This window comes from Pongo pygmaeus, chromosome 20 (genome assembly GCF_028885625.2).
Source record: "Pongo pygmaeus isolate AG05252 chromosome 20, NHGRI_mPonPyg2-v2.0_pri, whole genome shotgun sequence".
Lineage (NCBI taxonomy): Eukaryota > Metazoa > Chordata > Mammalia > Primates > Hominidae > Pongo > Pongo pygmaeus.
Window position 1 is genome coordinate 22356560 of NC_072393.2, and position 23884 is coordinate 22380443.

The 23884-nt window shown below is 40.8% G+C and overlaps 1 protein-coding gene and 1 pseudogene across 1 annotated transcript in view; one reads left to right on the forward strand and one right to left on the reverse strand.

The window, feature by feature from the left end:
• LOC129020587 (zinc finger protein 100-like) overlaps positions 1–23670 on the reverse strand; it is a 43622-nt gene extending 19952 nt beyond the window's left edge. Inside the window, 3 exon segments of the mRNA XM_054465156.2 lie at positions 130–256; positions 21739–21831; positions 23484–23670. Of these exon segments, the coding sequence (XP_054321131.2) occupies positions 130–256; positions 21739–21831; positions 23484–23486 (223 nt within the window). The 5' untranslated portion in view covers positions 23487–23670.
• LOC129020593 (cyclin-Y-like protein 1) lies at positions 5672–6795 on the forward strand (annotated as a pseudogene).
• Positions 23671–23884: the final 214 nt, after the last annotated feature.

The following is a 23884-nucleotide window of genomic DNA, read 5'->3' on the forward strand; positions in this document are numbered from 1 at the left end:
CTCAAGATTTTCTTGAAAAAAACAGATCCGAAACTCATTTATGCAAAGCAAAAATTACCAAAAATCATTCCACAAAAAAAGAGAAACCTTTACGGTATATTAGAAATTGTGTATTAAAGTTATTCTCACCCAAGAAGACCAGGTTTCTGTAGTTCTCTAACATCACTTTCCTATACAAACCCTGCTGATCAGTGTCCAGGCATTGCCACTCCTCCAGAGAGAATTCTATGGCCACATCCCTAAACGTCAATGGCCCCTGAAAAACACAAGCACACAAGACACACATATATTTACCAAGTGGCCATGGGCAGAATTTATTATTTGAATTAAAATGAAATGACAGAGCAAAGAGAATTGGTTCTGATTAATAGAAATGACTGAAATTTTCCAATAATTTTTAACATAGAAATATTCTCTAAAATATTCTCTAATTCTGAGAGAAGAGAATGGCATAAGATCCACAACACCAGTGTATATATGATACTTTTCTAGATAAAGTATAAAATTAAGAGCATAAACACAAACATATACATTTTTGAGTGCTATATTTATATCATAAAGAATGAGTTGTGTATATTTTTCAGACAAAAAAGAGATGTTGAGTTAGAAGGCACCTCCTGAATTTTAATGTGTACAATAAACTGGAAATCTTGTGCAGATTTTTTTTCAGAAGATCTGGAATGAAGTCTGAGTTTCTGAATTTCTAACGAGCTCACTAGTAATGCCAAAGTTTTTGGCCCCAAAAGAAAATTCTGTGAAACATCCAGTAAGTGGAAGAGCCTGTGTTTTACCTGATTTTTCTGGCCTGTAAACAAAGAGCCTTCATTTTCCAAAGACAGATATATGCAAAGAAAACATAAGAAAAAAGGGCAGCTGCCACATTAAATGTGATGGCTTATGCACATTAACTGCATAAAGATGCCTAATAATGACAAGAAGAACAGTTAACTCTGTAGTGAAAGAAATATCAGAGAGCTTTTTAACCAAGTAAATTATTAATATCAACCACACTAGGACAAATTTTTATGGTGTGCTGATGCATAGAAGAACATAGCATCATTGCCTAGATATTGCCCCTCAAAAAGTAAATTATATTCTGAAATCAATCATACAGAAACATCAGTTTTATGCAAAGTTCAAGATACAGGTATCTCCAATATTCTGTAATTTTCAATAATGATTTTAAGTAGTCTTTCTTCAGCACCCTATATAGCAGGTATCTCTCAATTTCTTTTCAGAACTTTCTGGGTAATAAATGCCATCCTATTTAAATAAGTATTTTCTTAATCCTGTTCTGCAGAGAGCTAATGGAGAACACAGATGGAACCTCAACATTACATATTCTCCATGTAAGCCCCAGCTTTCCCCAATAGGAATCTTGAGTATCCACATCGTTCCATGTTCAACAGCCACAATGGGAACATTTTTAATAGTGCAGATCATAAATTCATGGTAGGAATTCTGCATGGCATATAAGAAGCCATGATACTGAGAATGTAGAGAAGGCTCTAGTACATAGGAAAGAAATATTTTGCATAGACCCTTGACTATCATTAGAATTTTAAACAGTAGTTAAACTCATTAGTAAGGAAAAACACAAGTAGAGAAGTAAAGGTTTGCAAATACTAAATGCATGAGACTCTAGAAGAGAGTGGACAAAGCTCTTGATCTGAGACTTATTTAGCTGAAAAAAAACCACCATTTTTCCTCTTTCTCCTTCTTCTCTTGGAATTCTTTTCAGATGAAATTCTCTAAAGAAGTAACATCTACATCTTGAGAAAACTGCCTTAAATGTGTCAGCACAACCTTCTTACCTGCTAGCACCACATCCGCAGACAGAAGGACCAAGACCAAAAAGTCCACCCATATCTCTCCTTTATAACAGAAGAGATTCAGGAACAATGTGCTGCTCCATGGATGTAAAAATATGAGTTTCTCCTTTCCTGTCTCAGGTGCCCTCCCCTGCCACAAACACCAGCAATTTCTGCTACAGTAATGAAAATATGGGCCACACTGCCCTGTCCCTACCAAACCCAAACAGGTCTTGTAACCACCCTTTAGTGCAAAGGTGGCACTTAACTCTAATGAATGTATCTTGAAGCCCTCATACTTGATTCTGGCCTCCCCTTAGAGTCACATGAGGCCCTTCATTAAAACAACATGGATGCTTCCACCTACAACAAGAAACAGAAGCTGTGGGGAGGGCACAAGACATTTCTGCAAATTGGTCATGTGACCCTAATGAGAAGCCTGGGCTGATAACCACTTAGCTAAGCATTGCCTCTCAAGCTTTAATGAACTTAAAAATCACTTGGTAATGTTGGTCCCACTTTATGTAATGTGATTCTGCACGTTTGGAAAGGGTTCATGAATGAGTGTTTCAAACAAGTCCCCTGCCAATGCTGATGTTGCTCCCCTGGGCTCATCATTAGCATTAGTTAGAGAAAGCAGGCACCGCCCAGAGTCCCTGACATTCAGCACTCGTCACAACACAAATACTTCTGGTACAAATGAAGACAACCACACTCCATCCTGAAGTTTTATATTATTTGCTGGCTCTTTAAACTTTACAGAGGAAACAAAAGGCAGCAATGTTGGAATAAGTCTGCATTTGGAAAACAACATGTACACATGTACTAATGCAATAATTATTAAGCAGGTACTATGTGCTCAAGAGTACAATACAGAGCACTCTGCTGGGCATAACAGATTATGTGATTCAATCCCCATAACACATTGGAAGTTGATACGAAGTGTTCAGTAATTCTCAGGATTTAGATAAAGGGCCCAGCATTATTACTTCTTTCTCTGTTTCTCTGTTATTGATTTTTTAAAAAAATGTACAGAATAAGGCTAAATATAGACAGAAGAGGGGGCATAGAAAGAGTTTAAGAAATTTTTTTCTATTTATATTTACTTGTCTGTGACTTGTGGAGCAACTACTGGATCTGCAGGAAGAGAAAACAAGTTGCCAAATGGAATGTTTCTGTAAGCACTGGTTTTAATACAAAATTTAAAAAAATAAGATGTTAAAATGTATAGTTTGTTTTTCTTATTTATCTGCTTTTGGGTTGCAGGAAATTGTAAGCACCAGCTCTAGAAAGGCAGAAGGATTTATCGGCCAAAACTCTGACCTTTATAAATCAGTTCAGTAAGGCAAGACTCCAAAGTGGGCCAGACCTAAAGAAGGCCTTCCAAAAGGGTGAATCTGAACAGAACTGGGGCAGGGAAAGGACCCTATGGAGAATTCTGTTCTCTCTGCCACTGGGGTATTTCCAGTTCTGTTTTTCCTAAGCTTACCTAAGAAAAACTTAAATCCCAGAGTTTATGTAACTTTAATCTATTTTTGCCACTGCTCTGTCAATTTTATAACTATACTAACAAGCAATTTAAATGACTCTTTTGAAGTTTTCTGGAATAATTTTATTAGAAGGTAAGTATGTATTCTCAACAAAGTAAAAGATACACAAATAATAATAACAACTCTTCAGTCCATAAATATCCCTTCAGGTGATAACCTCAGAAGACACAACAATATAAAAAGAAGTGGCCCAAGTTTTTCTGTTTTGTTTTGTTTTGGAGATGGAGTTTCATTCTTGTCACCTAGGCTGGAGTGCAATGGCACAATCTTGGCTCAACGCAACCTCTACCTCCTGGGTTCAAGTGATTCTCCTGCCTCAGCCTCCTGAGTAGCTGGTGGAATTACAGGCATGCACCACCATGCCAAGCTAATTTTTTTGTATTTTTAGTAGAGACGGGGTTTCTCCATGTTGTTCAGGCTGATCTCGAACTCCCGACCTCAGGTGATCTGCCTGCCTTGGCCTCCCAAAGTGCTGGGATTACAGGCGTGAGCCACTGTGCCCGGCTGAAGAGGCCAAAGTTTTGTTTTGCTTTGCACACATCTATTCACCGTACCAACCATATGATGTTTAATTCAACCATGTATCCAGTTGCTAGTCTAGACCAAAAGTTTCTGGATGGTAGGGACCGTGACTGCTTCATCTATTTTTTGAATGACCTTATGAAATGCAAGCAATTAGTTTATCTTTTGAGTCACCAGAACTCCTGTTTGTGTTTCACCAAAGTAACAGCAAACTAGAGAAACTCTCATCTAGGTACCAACCAAAGTTATCTCTTGTATGAGTATGAAGTGATTAAAAAAAAACCAGAATGACCCATTTCTCTTACACTGAGACAGAAGCAGAATTAACCACTCATCAGCCTGACACAATTCTGCCCTGGACATCCTCAAATGTCTCAAAGATGCCTAGGTGATTGCGAGAGGGTTCTTACTGACCCTGGGCTGATGGCCCAATGATAGTCCAGGCTGGAGAGATTCATGCTGATTCTAAATAGAAAATGGAACTTCCTTGGTGGGGCTCCAGAACCTGGATCACCTATCCTGATTTGCTAGCTTTTGGGTAAGAAGAAGGACAAGAATACTCTACTCCAGTATCATATTTTACAGGTAGTTGTGGTCATGGCTCTGGATGCTTTGTGGCCTTGATCCCTCACTCTTAAGATGCTTGTTTACACTTACAGATTCTGTCATCAAATTCTATTTACACCTGGAGTCTCTCACATAACTGTAGCAGGTCACTGAACAAGATCTGAAAAGCTTAAAGAGCCACACTCTCAAATGGGGGCTTCAAGATTTCTATGCTGACATCTCACAATACAGAAAATGCCTTCTGTTGGTTTTCAGTACATTCTCAATCCAAAGTCTTCTGGCCCTGTCTTGTAAACCCTAGGCAGAGGCCAGACGTTATGTGCAGATTCTAGGTGGGATCAATCTGACTCTGCATCCTTGGGTGTTACAGCAAACAGAGTACAATCAAAGGAGAGCTCCCCTCATAGAGGCTGCTCTGGCACATTCTAAATAATATGTCTAACTAAAAGAAAAAACTGAGGCAACATGAATATAAGTAGAGAGTTCATCTGGGCCAAGCTTGAGGACTGTAACCTTGGAGCAAAAACACATCTTCCAAAGACTGAACAAATAAGAAATTGAATCCCTGAATAGACCAATAACAAGTGCCAAAATTGAATTGGTCTTAAATGGTCAACCAATCACAAATAGCAAAGAACCAGACAAATTTACAGATGAATTCTACCAGATATACAAAGAAGAGCTGGTACCACTTCTAATATTATTTCAAAATATTGAGAAAAAGGGACTTCTTTTTCAACTCATTATATAAAAACAGCACCATTCTGACCCCAAAACTGGGAAGAGACACAATAAAAAAAGAAAACTTCAGGCCAATATCCCTGAGGAGCACTCGTGAAAAACCTCAATAAAACACTGGAGAACCGAATCCAGCAGCACATCAAAAAACTTATCCACCTCTATCAAGTCAGCTTCATCCCTGGGATGCAAGGCTGTTTCAACATATGCAAATCAATAAATGTAATCCATCACATAAAGAGAACGAAAGAGAAAAACACATAATTATCTCCAGATGAGTCAGCTTGGGGAGGCGGCGTGCGGGGAGACCCGAGCCCTGCCCGGGGCGGGTCGTGGGGTGGGCGGGCGAACTGCCGGCGAGGGGGCATCTGCTTGCGCGGTGCAGCCTGGCTGCGCCACTGTTGGGGGAGGGGCGGCTGCTGAGGGCGACGGAGTAGGGGGTTAGAGAAGGTGCCAGCCCCTGCCGAGAGGAGCAGACGCCCCATGGGGAACACGCTGACCTATTGCGTGTCCCCCCAGTACCAGCCTCGAGCTGGGCCGGTGCGTGGGGCCGGAGCTGTACCGCGCAAACCACATCTACGAGGCGGCATCCGGGGATGCGGTGGCGGTAGCGCCCGCTTCTGTGGAGCCTGCCAAGTTGGATTTCAGAGCGGACGAGGGCCACCACCTGCAGCACATCAGCGACCACGAGATGCCCTAAGATTTAACTTTGGAGTCAAACCCTTCTGACCATCCAAGGGCAAGCACAATTTTCCTGAGCAAATCTCAAACCAATGTGCGAGAAAAGAGGAAGAGCAACCACTTAAATCATCTATCTCTAGGGCAGCTTACTAAAAAGTATAGCTCATGCTCAACAATATTTCTAGATGACAGAACAGTCAGCCAGCCTAACCTTAGAACCACTGTAAAATGTGTGACCTTAGAAATATATTACCACATAAAGAACAGAGATGCAAATAGATCCCTGGATATTTTTGATGAGAGATCACATCCCCTTACATGAGAAAAAGTTCCACAGGAATACTTTAAGCATGATCCTGAGCACAAATTTATTTACAGATTTGTTCGTACTCTTTTTAGTGCTGCACAGCTAACAGCTGAATGTCCAATAGTAACTCTGGTTTACTTAGAAAGGCTTTTAACTTATGCTGATATCAACATTTGCCCCACTAACTGGAAAAGGATTGTTCTGGGAGCCACTCTTCTTGCCTCCAAGGTTTGGGATGATCAGGCTGTATGGAATGTGGACTACTGCCAGATCCTCAAGGACATTACAGTTGAGGACATGAATGAAATGGAAAGGCATTTTTTGGAGCTTCTTCAGTTTAATATTAATGCTCCTGCCGGTGTTTATGCCAAACACTACCGTGACCTTCGCTCCTTAGCAGATGACAACAACCTGAATTTTCTATTTGCTCCTGTTAGCAAAGAAAGAGCACAGAACCTAGCGGCTATTTCTAGATTATGTGAAGACAAAGACTTGTGTGGAGCAGCTATAAGGTCTTTCAGCGCTGATAACTTCATTGGTATTCAGCACTCTAAAGCTATCCTCTCTTAAAGGGAGAAATGAGGGGTTATAATGTCACGGGACCTTCATCTACAAAGACTGGAGAAATACCACCTTTCCTGCTCAAAAAGCAGCAAAATTAGTGTTTTCATCAAAAGGAAAGATCTCAAATTCAAGAGACGCATGGACAACAAGGATCATACTCCATAGAAAAGAATGGGACCTTGTCAATGCAACAAAACACTCTTCTGTCCTTTTTAAAGTAAACAGAGTTACAAAAACCACTCCAAAGTGAAGGCTCCCATCCCACACACAGATATTTGCTTACAATGTGGGCCGATAACTGAACTATGTTAGGTTTTTTAAACAATAGTTTAAAATTTTAGACTTTAAAGACAGTAACCATATAACTTTTATGTTTCTTCCAGTTTTTCTCCCCCTGCTCATTTTGCTGCATATGCCTTCAGAATCAATGCAGTATTACCCTTAAAACAAAGGACTCTAACTAAAGCCACTTAGGAGCAGACTGCAGCATTGTTAGGTATTGAAGCGTTCTTCCTCCCTACTGTTACCACTGAAGCTGCTAGTCATTGGCAATCATTTTAAACCAAAAAGCTGATGGATAACATTTGTCATTTATATTCTTTGCAAGCATTACTTTAGCATTTTAGCATGTCTGGGGTCATAAACAGAGGAAGTATCAGTTATTGATATCTACTTCTATTGAGGTCCGTGTTGCATTTCTTGTGAACTATAAATGGTACTTCTCATTTTCTGATAATTTTTATCTTATTAAATAAACGTATTAAAAGATATTTTCATAATGCCAACCAACATGGTGGTTCAGTGACAGTGAAAAAAAAGTAAAGCAGTTTTAAGCTTTAATATAGTTTGGACCCTCCAAGGCACTGCAGCATGAGTATAAATGCTATAAACCTTTGAAAAACATCGTTTGAGAGTTTTGGTTTTTTTTCTTTAGGAGATGGGGGTCTTGCTGTGTTGTCCAGGCTGGAGTGTGGTGGCTGTTCAAGGGTGCAGTCATGGTGCACTGCAGCCTAGAACTTCCTGGCTTTGGGCCATCCTCTAGCCTCGGCCACATGAGTGGCTGGGACTGCAGGTGCACCTGGCATTTGTCTCCTGAATGTTAGGCCTTTGATTTTTTGTTTCAGTCACTCTTGAAGTCACTCTTGACTGAAGCAAAAAATTAAAAGCTTTATATTCAAAATTCTCAAAATGAAGCTGGGTGTGGTGGTGCATGCCTGAGGTTCCAGCTACTTGGGTGGCTGGAGGATTGCTTGGGGTCAGGTATTGGAGGCTGCAGTGTATCGTGATGGTGCCTATAGAAATAGCTACTGCACTTCAACCTGGACAACATATCAGGACCCCATCTCTTAGAAAAATGCAAAATTAAATGCAAAAGAAATGCACTGGGCATAGTGATTCATGCCTATAATCTCAGTACTTTGGGAGGCTGAGGTGGGAGGATTACTTGAGTGCAGCAGTTCAAGACCAGTCTAGTCAACACAGTGAGACCCTGTCTGTAAAAAATAATAATAAATAAAAATAATTAGCTGGATATGGTGGCATGTGTCTGTAGTCCCAGCTACTCTGGAGGCTGAGGTGGGAGTATCACTTGAGCCTGGGGGGTCAAGGCTGCAGTGGGTCATGATCATGCCACTGCACTCCAGCCTGGGTGACATCCAGACCCTGTCTCAAAAGAAGGAAAAGAAAAACATTCAGGCAAGGTTTTATGAAGGTTTGTAGCATTTATACTTCTACAAGTATCAAAACTTAAAATTACATTAAACCTTTGAAATATCTTGTATCTCCATAAAATGCCCTTCTCTTTTTAAAAGGAGTTACTTGCAGAGCTGTGCTCTATATGCATTGATCACTGAAGTTTCTTTAATGTAAAGGAAGATTTTGAAGAGCAGTGTCAATTAACATGTAATAAAAGGAACTGGACCCTAATGATAGAAGGTGATATGAACAGCTGTTTTATCATCCTACATGTTACCAACCTGTAGGTGTCCCATTAAGTCCTGCTATTTAAGAAATAACTTACATAACCCTTAGGAACACTTACTTCAGGCTTTAAAGGGCAAGGAACAAATAATTTTAGAAGACTGATAATGCCATCTAAATTTGAAAAACTAAAAGGAGATTAGTGTTCTCAATTATGTGAAATCTATTTCTCCTACTTTTTCAAATCTAATCCTAGGAATCTTGCTTATAAACAAAGCATTCCTGGGCCAAGAATACTTCCTCTACTATAGCAATATTTCACATCATATTGTGCTGCAATTTCCATCATTTTTAAAGGACAGAGAAATAAATGATAAATAATGATATAAAAATATTACAATCTACCACGTCAAAAAAAAAATTGTTTATGGAGTTCAGAGCTTGGAGATTCAAGTATTGATAGCTGTTTTATTTTAAAAAGAATGTTACAATTTATGTGGTTTTTATTTCTCATGTTTATATTAAAAGCTAATAAACTTTTAATTAAAAATACATAATTATTTCAATAGAAAAAAGCCTTTGATAAAATTCAGCATCCCTTCATGTTAAAAACCAATGGAACAGAACAGAGATCTCAGAAATACCACCACACATTTACAACCATCTGACCTTTGACAAACCTGACAAAAGCAATGGGGAAAGGATCTTCTATTAAGTAAATGGTGCTGGGGAAACTGGCTAGCCATATGCAGAAAACTGAAACTGGACCCCTTCCTTACAAAATTATACAAAAATTAACTTATACAAAAAGTAACTCAAGATGGGTTAAACACTTAAATGTTTAACCATAAAAACCCTAAATGAAAACCTAGGCAATACCATTCAGGACAAAGGCATGGGAAAGACTTCATGACAAAAACACCAAAAGGAATTGCAACAAAAGCCAAAATTTGACAAATGGGATCTAATTAAACTAAAGAGCTTCTGCACAGCAAAAGAAAACTATCGTCAGAATGAACAGACAACCTACAGAACAGGAGAAAATTTTTGCAATCTACACATCTGACAAAGGTCTAATATCCAGAATTTAGAAGGAACTTATACAAATTTAAAAGAAAAACAACCCCATCAAAAAGTGGGCAAAACATGAACCGATACTTCTCAAAAGAAGACATTTATGTGGCAAACAAACATGAAAAAACACTCAGCCGGGCTCACACCTGTAATCCCAGCACTTCGGGAGGCCAAGGCAGCTGGATCACCTGAGGTCGGGAGTTCAAGACCAGCCTGGCCAACATGGGGAAACCCGTCTCTACTAAAAATACAAAATTAGCCAGGCGTGGTGGCACATGCCTGTAATCCCAGCTACTCAGGAGGCTAAGGCAGGAGATTCGCTTGAACCCAGGAGGCAGAGGTTGCAGTCAGCCAAGATCGCGCCATTGGACTCCAGCCTGGCCAATAAGAGTGAAAGTCTGTCTCAAGAAAAAAGAAAAAAAGAAAAACAAAAAAAGGAAAAAGCTCAACATCACTGATCATCAGGGAAATGCAAATCAAAACCACAATGAGATACATCTCATACCAGTCAGAATGGTAATTATTAAAAAGTCAAGAAACAGATGCTGGTGAGGCTGTGGAGAAATAGGAACACTTTTACACTGTTGGTGGGAAGGCAAATTAGTCTAACCATTATGGAAGACAGTATGGTCATTCCTCAAGGATCTAGACCAGAATTACCATTTGATCCAGCAATCCCATTACTGGGTATATACTCAAAGGAATATAAACCATTGTACTATAAAGACACGTGCATGCTTATGTTTATTGCAGCACTATTTACAATAACAAAGACAGGGAACCAACCCAAATGCCCATCAATCATAGACTGGATAAAGAAAATGTGGTACATATATGCCATGGAATACTATGCAGCCATCAAAAGGAATGAGATCATGTCCTCTGCAGGAACATGAATGAAGCTGGAAGCCAGCATCCTCAGCAAACTAACACAGGAACAGAAAACAAAACATTGCACGTTCTCACTCATGAGTGGGAGCTGAACAATGAGAACACATGGACACAGAGAGGGAAACTACACACACCAGGGCCTGTTGAGGGGTGAATGGTGAGGAGACAGAACATAGAGGATGGGTGAATAGGCACACCAAACCACCATGGCACACATACCTATGTAACAAACCTGCATGTTCTGCAAGTGTATCTCCCTGCTTTTTTAGAAGAAATTTTTTAAAAGAGGAAAAAAATGTTACTCATCACATAAACCAAAACTAAAGACAAAAACCACAAAATTATTTCAATAGATACTAAAAAAGCCTTCAATATAATTTACTATCCTTCATGTTTAAAACCCTCAACAAACTAGGCATTGAAAGTACATACTTCAAAATAATGAGTCATCTTTCACAAACTTACAGCCAAAATACTAAATGGACACAAGTGGGAAGCATTCCTCCTTGAAAACTGGCACAAGACAAGGATGCCTTCCCTCAAAACTCCTGTTCGACATAGAATTGGTACAGTCTCAGCAGAGAAGCTCTTTAAACTGATAAGCAACTTCTGCAAAGTTTCAGGATACTAAATCAGTAGCATCCCTGTACATCAACAACATCCAAGCCAAAAGCCAAATCAAAAACATAATGCCATTCACAATTGCCACACACACACACACACACACACACACACATATCTAGGAATACAGCTAACCAGGAATGTGAAAGATCTCTATGACAAGATGATCAAATACTGCTTAAAGAAGTGAGAGATGACACAAACAAATGAAAAACCATTTTATGCTCATGGATAGAAAAGATTAGTATCATTAAAATGTCAAAACTACCCAAAGAAATTTACCGACTTAATGCTATGCCTATCAAACTACCAAAAACATTGTTAACAGAACTAAAACTTAACTATTTTAAAATTTATATGGAACTAAAATGAGCCTGAATAGCCAAGGCAATTTTAAGCAAAAAGAACAAAGCTGGAGGCATTACATTACCCCTCTTCAAACTACACTACAGGGCTACGGTAATCAAAGCAGCATAATACTGATACAAAAAGAGATGTATAGAAAAATGCAACACAATAGAGAGCCCAGAAATAATGCCACACACCTCCAACTATCTGATCTTTGACAAAGCTGACAAGAGGAATGAGGAAAGAATTCCCTATTTAATAAATGGTGCTGGAATAAGCTGAGAGTGGTGGCTCACATCTGTAATTCCAGCACTGTGGGAGGCCCAGGTGGGTGGATCACTTGAGGTAAGGAGTGTGATACCAGCCTGGCCAACATGGTGAAACCCTGTCTCCACTAAAAATACAAAAATTAGCTGGGCGAGGTGGCACATGCTTATAATTCTAGCACTTTGGGAGCCCAAGGCAGGTGGATCACTTGAGATCAGGAGTTTCAGGCCAGCCTGGCCAATACAGCAAAACTTCATCTCTACTAAAAATACAAGAATTAGCAGTGCATGGTGGTGCATGTCTGTAGTTCCAGCTACTCAAGAGGCTGAGGCATGAGAAATGCTTCAACCCATGAGGCAGAGGTTGCAGTGAGCCAAGATGTGCCACTGAACTCCAGCCTTAGTCAGAGTGAGACCCTGTCTCAAAAGAAAAAAATAGTCACTAACAGATACTGGCAAGGTTGCAGAGAAAAGGGAATGCTTATACACTGTTGGTGGGAGTGTAAATTAGTTCAACCACTGTGAAAAGCAGTGTGGTGATTCTTCACAGAACTAAAAGCAGAATTACCATCAGACCCAGCAACCTCTTAATTGAGTATATATTTAAAGAAATATAAGTTATTCTACCATAAAGTCACATCCACATGCATGTTCATTTCAGGACTGTTTACAATAACAGACATGGAATAAACCTAAATGCCTATCAATGGTAGCCTAGATTGAAAAAAATATGGTATGGTCAGATGACAGAGCTCATTCTTGTAATCTCAGCACTTTGGGAGGCCAAGGCAGGTGGACTGCCTTAGCTCAAGAGTTCAAGATGAGCCTGGGCAGCATGGCAAAACCCCGTCTCTACAAAAAATAAAAATAATCAGGCGGACATGGTAGTGTGTGCCTGTAGTCCCAGTTACTTAATGGGCTGAGGTAGGAGGACCCCTTGAGCCTTGGAGGTTGAGGCTGAAGTGAGCCATGACTGCACTACTGTACTTCAGCCCTGTGTGACAGAGTGAGACACTGTCTTAAAAAAAAAAAAAGAAAAGATTTAATAAAAACAAAATATGGTACACAGTCATCATGGAAGACTGTGTGGCCATAAAACAAACACCACCAAGATTAGGATCTCTGCAGCAACACGGATGGTGCTAGAGACCATTAGCCTTAGAAAACTCATGCAGAACACAAAACCAAATGCATGTTATCGTTTGTAAGTAAGAGTTAAATAATAAGGACACATGGACACGAGGAACAGTCACGGGGCCTAGTTGAGAATGGAGGATGAAAGGACAAAGAGGATCAGGAAAAAATACCTGTTTGGTGCTATGCTTAGTACCTCAGTGACAAAATAATCTACGCCAAACCCCCATGACACAATTTTACCCATATAACAACCCTGCACATGTACACCTGTAGAAAAAGAAACCTCATGGGTGGGGAAGAATGCAATGTAACTGGATTGTTTGTTCTACAGATAGTGGCCCAGGTGGTGCTGTACTCTGATTTATTTCTGGGTCCATGCACACAGAGAAGATTATGAATAGGTGGTCCAGGACCCTAGGTTGGTGGAGAAAACAGGTTGCTGCTGCAGATTCATTGTCTGGGGGTTGGGATATGCCAGGAGACTTGTAGACACTTTTGTGGGCTTTTGGCAAGAAATACTAGGACCCACAATGCTGTGGTGAAATTCCCAAGGGTGATGACTAGTCCTGGTAGGGGTGTGGACACGTCAACGTCTAGTGGGTATGTTTGTGAGTGGGTCAGAATCCTGTGGTGATAGCTGTGGAACAAGGGGGTCTGTCATCAGAGTTCCTTTCCTCTAAGTTTTCATCCTGTCTTACCCTAGGAGATCTGGAATCACATGACAATGAAAGGCTCTGTTCTCCTCTGTCTAAAGGAGAACAGAGCCTCCCACTCCAAGACACCAAGAGTTCCATTCCAGGCCAGGTCTCCATGGTATCTTTCTTCTACCACCAAAACTGCAGAGTTTGCTGAACACCAAGCAATTCTCTAGCACCAACTCAATGTCTAACATTTGAATTCTGACACCACGCAGAGTCAGCAAAGACCCTGATTCAGGGCTTAGTCTCATAACATTGGCCTCTTTGCAGCTGCCAATCACAAACCCCATAGGCCATCTATGCTTCTGAGCTACTGTTTAAAAACTGAGGACTCCTGCGACCTTCCTCAAGTTCAATAAGTTGATGGAGCTACTCACAGAACTCAGCAAAACACTGCAGCTATGTTTACCGATTATAAAAGATACAACCCAGGAAAAATCAAACAGAAGAAATGTATAGAACAAAAAGAAGACGTGGGGAAAGATGAAACATATAGATAACCCTGGTAAATAGCTGTGATAAATAAAATTTTTCATCCTTTGTGTTCTCCAGGAACAGTTTATGGAAAGAAACACTCTTCCATTAGGAATTACATGGTGCTCTCTTTTCTTTTTTATCACATAGCCACAGGCTATTGACTAGAGCAACTCAATTTTGAATAGGGGCTGAGTAAAATAAGGCTGCAACCACTGGGCTACATTCCCAGATGGTTAGGCATTCTAAGTCACGAGATGAGACTGGAGGTCAGCACAAGATACAGGTCATAAAGATCTGGCTGATAAAACAGCTTGCAGTAAAGAAGAGGAATAAAACCCACCAAAACCAAGATGGTGATGAGAGTGTACTCTGGTCATCCTCACTGCTACACTCCCACCAGTGCCATGACAGTTTACAAATGCCATGGCAACATCAGGAAGTAACACCATAATGGTCTAAACAGGAAAGGCATAAATATTCCACCCCTTGTTTACCATAAAATTAAGAAATAACCATAAAAATGGGCAACCAGCCTATGGAGAAAGCCATTCTCTTATGTCTTCACTTTCTTAATAAATTTACAGGCCAGGGGCAGTGGCTCACGCCTGTAATCCCAGCACTTTGGGAGGCCGAGACAGGTGGATCACCTGAGGTTGGGAGTTCGAGACCAGCCTGACCAACATGGAGAAACCCCGTCTCTACTAAAAATATAAAATTAGCTGGGCATGGTGGTGCACACCTGTAATCCCAGCTACTCTGGAGGCTGAGGCAGGAGAATTGCTTGAACCCAGGAGGCAGAGGTTGCAGTGAGCTGAGATTGCACCCTTGTACTCTAGCCTGGGCAACAAGAGCAAAACTCTCTCAAAAAAAATAAATTTGCTCTCACTTTATGGACTCGCCCCGAATCCTTTCTTGAGTAAGATCCAGGAACCCCCTCTTGGGGTATGGGTCAGGACTTCTTTCTGGTAACATTTTTCTGGCAACTACAAAGGGACTATGTTGAAGAGACCTCTGACCCAAAGGAAAACCATCTGTGCGCACTAATGGCTGAACCTGAGTGAGTAGGGTGCATAAACCTGGGTAAAGGATGGGATTGGGTTAGGGGCTCAACTTGGGGGAGTTACAGTCTCTCCTAAGACAGAGTGGGTTAAAGTCTCCTCTTAATAAAAGGCAAGGATGCTTGACTGAACTTGGATTCGGGCCCAACTTAGGAAGGTTATAGGCCTTCCTAAGATTTAGAAGGTTAGACACCTCTCTCAGTAAAGTCCCTCTCAGCTAAGAATTGGTTTGGTACTATGGGATGTTAATTGCTATTCTTTTTTGATTAAGCTGTCTTGTACTCTTTGCTGGTAGCATTTGCTGGTAGAATTAGGCATCTATAGGACCATGGAACACAGGGAGCTTTTTCCTCTCCAAAAGGAAAAACTTGAGAGCTGACAGGATTGCTGGTGGAAATAATCCTTTTCCTACTGACAAGCAGCCACATGAACTTCTCATTGTTGCTGCAATTGGTGGGTCTTTCTCTGGCCTCCCTGAGCAATTTGCCTTCCCTACCCTGCCAAAGGCAATGCTTTTTTCTCTCCTTTCCCTTTATTATCTTTTCTATTACTCATGATGACTGTCTTGCCCAGAGGCCACAAGTTCAAACTACTGATTGGAGGTTGAATTAATGATAACAGGGCCCAACCCGGGCCAAGTTTAAGGCATGCCAGTTTGATATTGATTGCTAAGTAGAGAGGCAATCAATATCAAAAAATATGTGTTTTGTCACACATATTTTGCTCTGGCCAAAATGAAAAAAGGTAATTTTCCTTTGTGTGTGGCTTGGCCCCCACTGCTGTGGTGCAGCCAGCCATGTCACTAGGGCCACTCAGGGAGGAACCCAGAAGTCTGGCATGCTGGCAGAAGGGTACAAATTTCTTAGCAATCAAAATTCTGGCCTCTCTCTATATATGCAAACTGACTGAATGAATGGCAAAAGTCACTGTTTATCTCCTCTGTAAAGTTTTAATTGGAAAATGCATTTGTGATACTAGTCAAGATATAACAAATCTGTTGTACTTTGTGCTATGTCTTTCTGTATTGTTCTGTCATTAAGAGGGGGTACCTCAGGATAGAATGCTGGCCTAGGACCTCATAGGTTGAAGATGGCCCAGCAAGCTGGTCAGTCATGTCCTTGGAAGCTTGACGTTGTAACCATGTGACAACACTTTCTCTTGGTCTCCACCATCACAGTGGTGGCCCAGGTTCAGGGCTCCATTTCCAACTTAGGGAATGAGGACTTTCTTGTTTGATATTTCATTTGTAGATTCTCTTTCTCTCTAGGAACCCTCTTAATTTCTCCTTTCTCAGAACACCTGTGAAGTTGCTTTTGGTAAAGTTCAAATGCCAGAGATATTGGCCGTTTGACCTGACTGAAGTCTGGTAATACGAAATTTAAAAGAGCACTGTGCTTAGAAGTCAGCCTTAATTAAAAGCAGATATTCAAGCTCTTAACCGCCTGTCGGGGGAGGAGAGCATGGCAAGATGGGATGGCTGAGGGGGTTGTGGGGACTGCTGGAACTGTTGAGCATTCTGATTATATTGTGGATTACACAAACCTGCAGATATGTTAGAATCATAAAACTGTACGCACCCCAAAAGTCCATTTTTTACCGCATGATAATTATGCAGTAAAACATCAAAAAGATTGAATATCTTCCATTTTATTGTGTTTGACCTAACATTCCTTGGGAAAAACAGAGGAGGTATCACAGACCCTGTTTGGGAAACACCCCTTTCTCCTCATCAAACCCCAGGAATTGAAAGTGGATAGATCTCTCTCAACATCTGAGTTTCTGTTCTGTTTTGCATTCATTATCTCACATTTTTTACTTTTGGGGTTATCAGAAATTATTTCACATAAGAAAGAACTTTGGTATGTAATAACTGGGAAAGAAATATGCTTTTGAGGATGGCTAATAGCAGTTATGGGGAAATAGCTCTTCACGTTTGGATAATAGAAACATACCCTCGACCACATAAAAAGTATGGGGATGTCCCCACACCCAACTGAGAAATAAGATTTCCATGAGAATGAACTGATTCTTTTTTGGATCCATGATCTGATTTTAAAATGGAACCCTCAGTTTTACAGGATCTGTTTTGCCTTCCAGCTGTGTTTACTTTTTAGGCTGTAAGAACTACATGTTTTCCCAGCCCTGGGATCCACTCTGAAGCTAGTAATTCAATTAAGAAACTGACAAAGGAAAAACCTTACAACTACTGAATCTTTTGTCTGTATATTTCTGTGTTGTGTGTGTGAGATACAAAAGAGCTCTGATTAATTGGTTTAAAAATAATAAGAACTTAAATATTTTGTCAGAAAAGTAAAAAGTGTAATGCCTTTTAGTACATGTGACAAGTAATCTTTTGGGAATTAAGCAGTTTTAAAGATTACTGGAAAAATGTCTTCAAAATATAATTTGATCAAAATTATACAGGTCAGATACTAGGTTTACCAAATACTTTAAGGTCATAAACTGCTTCTTTGACTTTTAAAAATTGTTCAATTTTCCTATCTTGAAGCCATTAGATTCTAAATAAGGCCTGGGGACATATGGAATTAGTCATGCCCCCTAACTATACAAAGAAGGTTATAAAGAAAAAAGGTTATATATTTTTTAAAAAATCTTGTATAGAAAACTATTTTCCTAAAATAAAATGACTGGTTGTTTAAAAAGAGGGATGTTTAGAACAAATCAGAAAGTCCAAACGTATTGTAGATAGTCTGTATAAGAAATGAAAACATTCATGAAAGGGATTTTATACAAGAAATGTTGTACGATTTAAAGGTGATTAGACCTTCTGAATACTTCATAAAATGCCACTAAGACTCTTACTGTACAACCTGCCAGCTTGACAGCTAGGTAAGGCCTGGGGCACATGGAATTAGCTACACCCTCTAACTATTAATACACTGGAAAGAGTCAGACCTTATCTACACTTGTGCCTGGCTCCTAAACTCCACACCTAGTACATAACTAAAATCCCTTACTTATCAAGGTTTTCACCATAGGTAAAAATTACTAAGAATTAACATTGTAACATGTAATTGTGACTACTATAAAACAATTTTACATGCAAGGTATGCAAAGAAAATGAAATGTGTTTTTGATAAAAAGTTTACAAAAAATAGAAATGTAGATTGTCTAGATTAAAAGGTTGTTTCAAATTAGACAGAATAAAACTGAAAGTTTTAACAAATTGTGGATAATTTTTGAACGTTTAATTGTAAAAGAGATACTGTGAGCGTACTGACTAAAGTTAAAGGGGTATTATCCAGTTTTAACATATATTGAACACTGAGATAAAAATGACAACGTTCTCTTAAAGCACTGATCAACTCTTTAACCACAAAAAAATCTCTAAATAGTTATAAAAGTTTTATGAGAATATTACCTTATGGTCAAACATTAAAACTGGATAAATTTGTCTAAAGATTCATTAAGGCCAGGTGCAGTGGCTCACATCTGTACTCCCAGCACTTTCGGAGGCTGAGGCAGGTGGATCACGAGGTCAGGAGTTCAAGACCAGCCTGGCCAAGTTGGTGAAACCCCGTCTCTACTAAAAGTACAAAAATTAGCCAGGCACAGTGGCAGGCACCTATAATCCCAGCTACTTGGGAGGCTAAGGAAGGAGAATCACTTGAACGTGGGTGGCAGAGGTTGCAGTGAGCCGAGATCAAGCCATTGGGTTTGACATCACTAATATACACAAATATAATGGTGAAATTTGGATTATTTAGTATCAAAATCATACAGGAAACATTGTCAAATGTGAAATCATGCTTTACTCTTTCTGGACTATATTTGTATAAATATGCTATTGGTATGTGTTTCAAAATTATAGGGCTGGGCAACACGGCTGATGTCTGTAATCCCAGCACTTTGGGATGCCGAGATGGGCGGATCGCTTGAGGTCAACAGTTCAAGACCAGCCCGGCCACCATGGTGAAATCCCCATGTCTACTAAAAATACAAAAATTACCAGGCATGGTAGCATGCACCTATAATCCTAGCTGCTCAGGAGGCTGAGGCAGGAGAATCACTGGAACCCAGGAGGCAGAGGTTGCAGTGAGCCAAGATCGCACCACTGCACTCCAGCCTGGGCAAAAGAGTGAGACTCCATCTCAAAAAAAAAAAAAGAAATTGCTATAATTCTAATATGACTAAGTGTATGTTATTAATAATTACACTTTGGGAGGCTGAGGCTAGTGAGTCACCTGAGGTCAGGAGTTCAAGACCAGCCTGTCCAACATGGTGGACCTGTATTCCCAGCTACTTGGGAGGCTGAGGCAAAGGAATCGCTTGAACCTGGGAGGCAAAGGTTGCAGTGAGCTGAGATTGTGCCACTGCACTTCAGCCTGACGACAGAATGAGACTCCATCCTGGGGGGAGAAAAAAATCAGCTAAATTTGTCTTCAGTGGTCTAAATAAAATTTTACGTGGGCTCCTGAACTTGGAGCTACCCTCAATCTGAGCCAACTTACAACTTCATTCTATGTCCCTCCTAAGAACACGCTGACTTCAGGGTAAAACATTCTCTGATCTGAAATCTCACCTTTTCAATCTCCAACTGCCATTCCCTTCCCACCTTCTCTCTCATCTTGTTTGCTCCACTGTATGAAAGAAAGCCCTTGTCTGCCTAAACTTGGCAATTCTTAAAGTCTTTATAGTTGGTATTCCTCCTGTTCCAAAACTTTTTTGGAATTCGAATTTTTTTAATAAATCCAACTTGGTTATATATTACAAAGTCTAGAAACTGCCTTAAAACAATAACAAATTCATCATCAGTGAGACCCTCCCACTCCCCTTTTATGTTAACCTTAACTGCATCTGCCTGTGGGCCCCCAGCTTTCCAGGACTCTGTAGCTTCTCTCAGCAGAAAGCCTTCTTCCATGGCTGCAGTGAGAAGGCTGGGACATCTGCAAGAGAGACTCCCCAGAAAAAACTAACAGGGCCATTAATAAATTCCTTCTGCAGGCTCAATATTAGCCTTAGCTCTGAGTCATTGGGACCAAGCTCTAATTACCATGTTAAGAGTTATTCACTTGGTTGTTGAAATTAAGTGTCTGAAAAATCCAGCAAAATTATTCAAACAGTGTTCATATAAGGGAAGGAAGTTTTAAGGTGCTTACATTTTATACCTCAATAAGAAAAGCAAAAGTATCAGGCCAGGTGTGGTGGCTCATGCTTGTAATCCCAGCACTTCGGGAGGCCAAGGCGGGTGGATCACGAGGTTAGGAGTTTGAGACCAGCCTGACCAACATAGTGAAACCCCATCTCTACTAAAAGTACAAAAAAGGCCGGGCATAGTGGTGTGCCTCTAATCCCAGCTACTCAGGAGGCTGAGACAGGAGAATCACTTGAACCTGGGAGGCGGAGGTTGCAGTGAGCCAAGATGGTGCCATTGCACTCCAAGCCTGGGTGACAGAACCAGACTCCGTGTGAAAAAAACAAACAAACAAACAAAAAAATACAAAGCAAAAGTATCTATTTCTTCCAGACAATAAATGTATTACTATATTAATTCCATTTAAAATTATTTTGTAAGCAATGAGTCATATGGGAGCACTTCTAGACAGTACCAAGTTTCATCTCATAAAATTTAGCATGAAACTCAAAAATCAATGTAACAGGATCTGAACACAGATATTCACTGTCACAAATTTACCCTGAAAAAAAAGAAACTGATGTTTTAATGAATCTATGTAACTCACCGATTACCCACCACATTTTCTTGTGGAAATGTATTCATTTTCTACAGCTAAAATGGAGAGATTTTGCCTGGGAGTAGCATTCTAAAAGCTAAGCCTTGAAATTCTGTTTGAAATCACCCAGCCATAAAAAAAAACACACCTGAGAAAATTCCTAACTCACTCTGGGAAAAAAGGTAAATGAGAATTTTTAACAAATTTTTAACAAATGAAATATATGATCAGATTTTTTTTCTGAAACCCACCTCTTTTATGACCTTTGTAAATATTTTTCTACCTTTCAAGCCCTACTAATATAATGCAATTTACAGCTAAAAAACTAGGTCTAATTAAGTGGGAAATATCTTCAAGGTGATAAACCCAGGTAGTGGCAGTACTGATTAAATAATAGATGTGTCTGACTCATGTTTCAAGTCAGGTCATTCAATCACTGGAGAGATTCTTCCACCCACTCCTGCTCACTTATGTGCTCAAGAACCACCCACTCAGAAGACACTGCATTATGCCCCAGTGACTGCCCCAGGTGCATTTTACTTTGCAAGCTCTTACACCATCTCACTGGGGTCAGTTCCTTTGATGTTGTTTGTCTTTTGGAATACTTTTTGGTAACAAAATTGTCACTTTTTTTTCCAAAATTTTCCTTTATATTTATTTCACTATTTTTCTGCCCCCCTTAGATGATCCAGAGAGCAGAAATTATTTTTATGTTTTCCCCTCAATACCAGCAACTGATTGGCTGACCAGCAACGTGTCTCCAAGAAATGAAAGCTGGGTTGGGTGAAGACAATTTTAATGTCTCAAGGGGTTACCTTTTCAAAATAAGACTGCACCAGAAGACTCCTCTCAGCCCCAGGGCATCCACTTGCTCCCTTGAGAGGGCACATTCCATACCTCAGGTCATCCTACGGGAGAAAATAAACCAGAAGCTGACATTCACTAGGCACTTTAGCTCACAGAACCATGGCGGATATCTTGGTTTATCCACAGATAGTACTGAAACCCAGGACCAGGAAAAAACTAAAGGGTGGCTGAGGACACATCCCCCCACAGATTTTTCCAAACCAAAACCGTGACCCAAAAACATTCTGATAAGATCTCTGTGCCTAGAGAAGGTAAAGGGAAAAGAGACACAGAGATTTTATACAATACAGTGTCAGAGAATGTCTTTGTTGCCTTTTCATGGGAAATATTTACAAACGGATAACAAATCTTCTTATAAGTGCCATTTAATGCTTCGTCAGAAACAATTAATTAAAATATGGTATAAACAAGTACACTAAAGGACAAATAGGTGATAATGTGAATTAGGGAGGAAAAGTTGGCATTTGGGAATGCCAGAAGAAATTGGAAATTTAGTATCTTACTGCAAGCCAGAGTGAGGCTGGAGAAATGGGGGATGGGGGTTAGACTTAAGAACCTGCTTGGGACACAGGTGAAAAACGCAGCAGAAAATCAGTTCCCCGTGGAGTGTGAAAATAATTAAGTGACAGGCAATTAGACTGAGGTGTCTCTAGTCCCTGGGTTCCTACTTAAAAAAAAAAAATCTAACTCAGGTGCATTTTTTTTTTAATTACTACATTCAGAGAAAATGTAGGCTTAAACAACTATAAACTTAATTAACCTCTGATTACACAACCAGGAAATCTTCACCTATATTGTACAAATTAAGAAACTACGTTACTGTGACTAACCAATTACTAAATTTAGTTTTCTTCATCATGCATTTTATAAATGACTTTCCTTCAAGCCTCTCCCATAGACAACAAACTACAAACCATAGCTGGATACTCTATGATTCTTGAATCACTGTTTGATTAAATTCTTTAGGCCAGGCGTGGTGGCTCACGCCTGTAATCCCAGCACTTTAGGAGGCCAAGGCGGGCGGATCACGAGGTCAGGAGTTCTAGACCAGCCTGGCCAACGAGGTGAAACCTACTAAAAATACAAAAAAATTGGGCCGGCCCAGTGACAGGCGCCTGTAATCTCAGCTACTCAGGAGGCTGAGCGAGGAGAATCTCCACAACCCGGGAGGCGGAGGTTGCAGTGAGGGGAGATCGCGCCACTGAACCCTAGCCTGGGCGACAGAGCGACTCCATCTCAAAAAAAAAAAAAAAAAAAAAAAAATCTTTAATATTTGTGCAGTGACTCCCATACATTTTTAATAGGAGAAAAGAGGAACTGGGAAAGCCACCGACCAAAGCTCTTCCCATTCATGAACCCGCACCCCGAGTCAGGATTTTCCCCTGATGACCCTCCCGTGGTCCCTGCACAATCTGAGAGAGACGCGGCGCTGCGGGTGCAGAGCTGCCAAGAGAGGGCTCCAGGCCAGGGCACAGTCACTACGGCAGGGAAGAGAGGACGCCTGGGGTCGCAGCTGTCAGCGCAGCCGCCATCTTATGGCTGAAGGGGACGGAGGCCGAGCTGGGCAAGGAAAACTCGGGTCGCAGATTGTGAAGCTGACTGCGGAGAGACCCGAGTCCCGCCACAGCTACTTCCCACCAGTTCCAACCAGCCCCTTCGCCGTCTCTCGGGATGTCGGATCGGGCACTCTCACCATTTCTAGGCTTCTAGGGGGTCCTGGCGTCTTAGCTGTGGATCTCCCAATATCTGCAGGTCACAGGGCCACAAAGGCTGGGCCCCTAGGAGCAGAAGACACAGAGAAGTGAGGATAAAACCTGGAGCTCCGGCTACAGTGAGAGACAAAGGCCCCGCCAAACCCGGAAGCCGTCCAGTCCGCTCCAGCTGCATGCCTGATTGGACGGTTTCCAGCCCGGCGTCCCTGGTTGGATAATGCTTAAATCCCCGCCCCGTCAGGCTTTGAGTGACAGAAGATGTGATCAGATGCTGGGCTCAATGAAGAAAGAGTGACAGCCTAGGCTGCCCCCTCTTCTGACAGGGCTTCCTGCCTCAGCTGAGCCACGCCCATCCCAGAGAGTATTTGCCTTTAAATTTGTG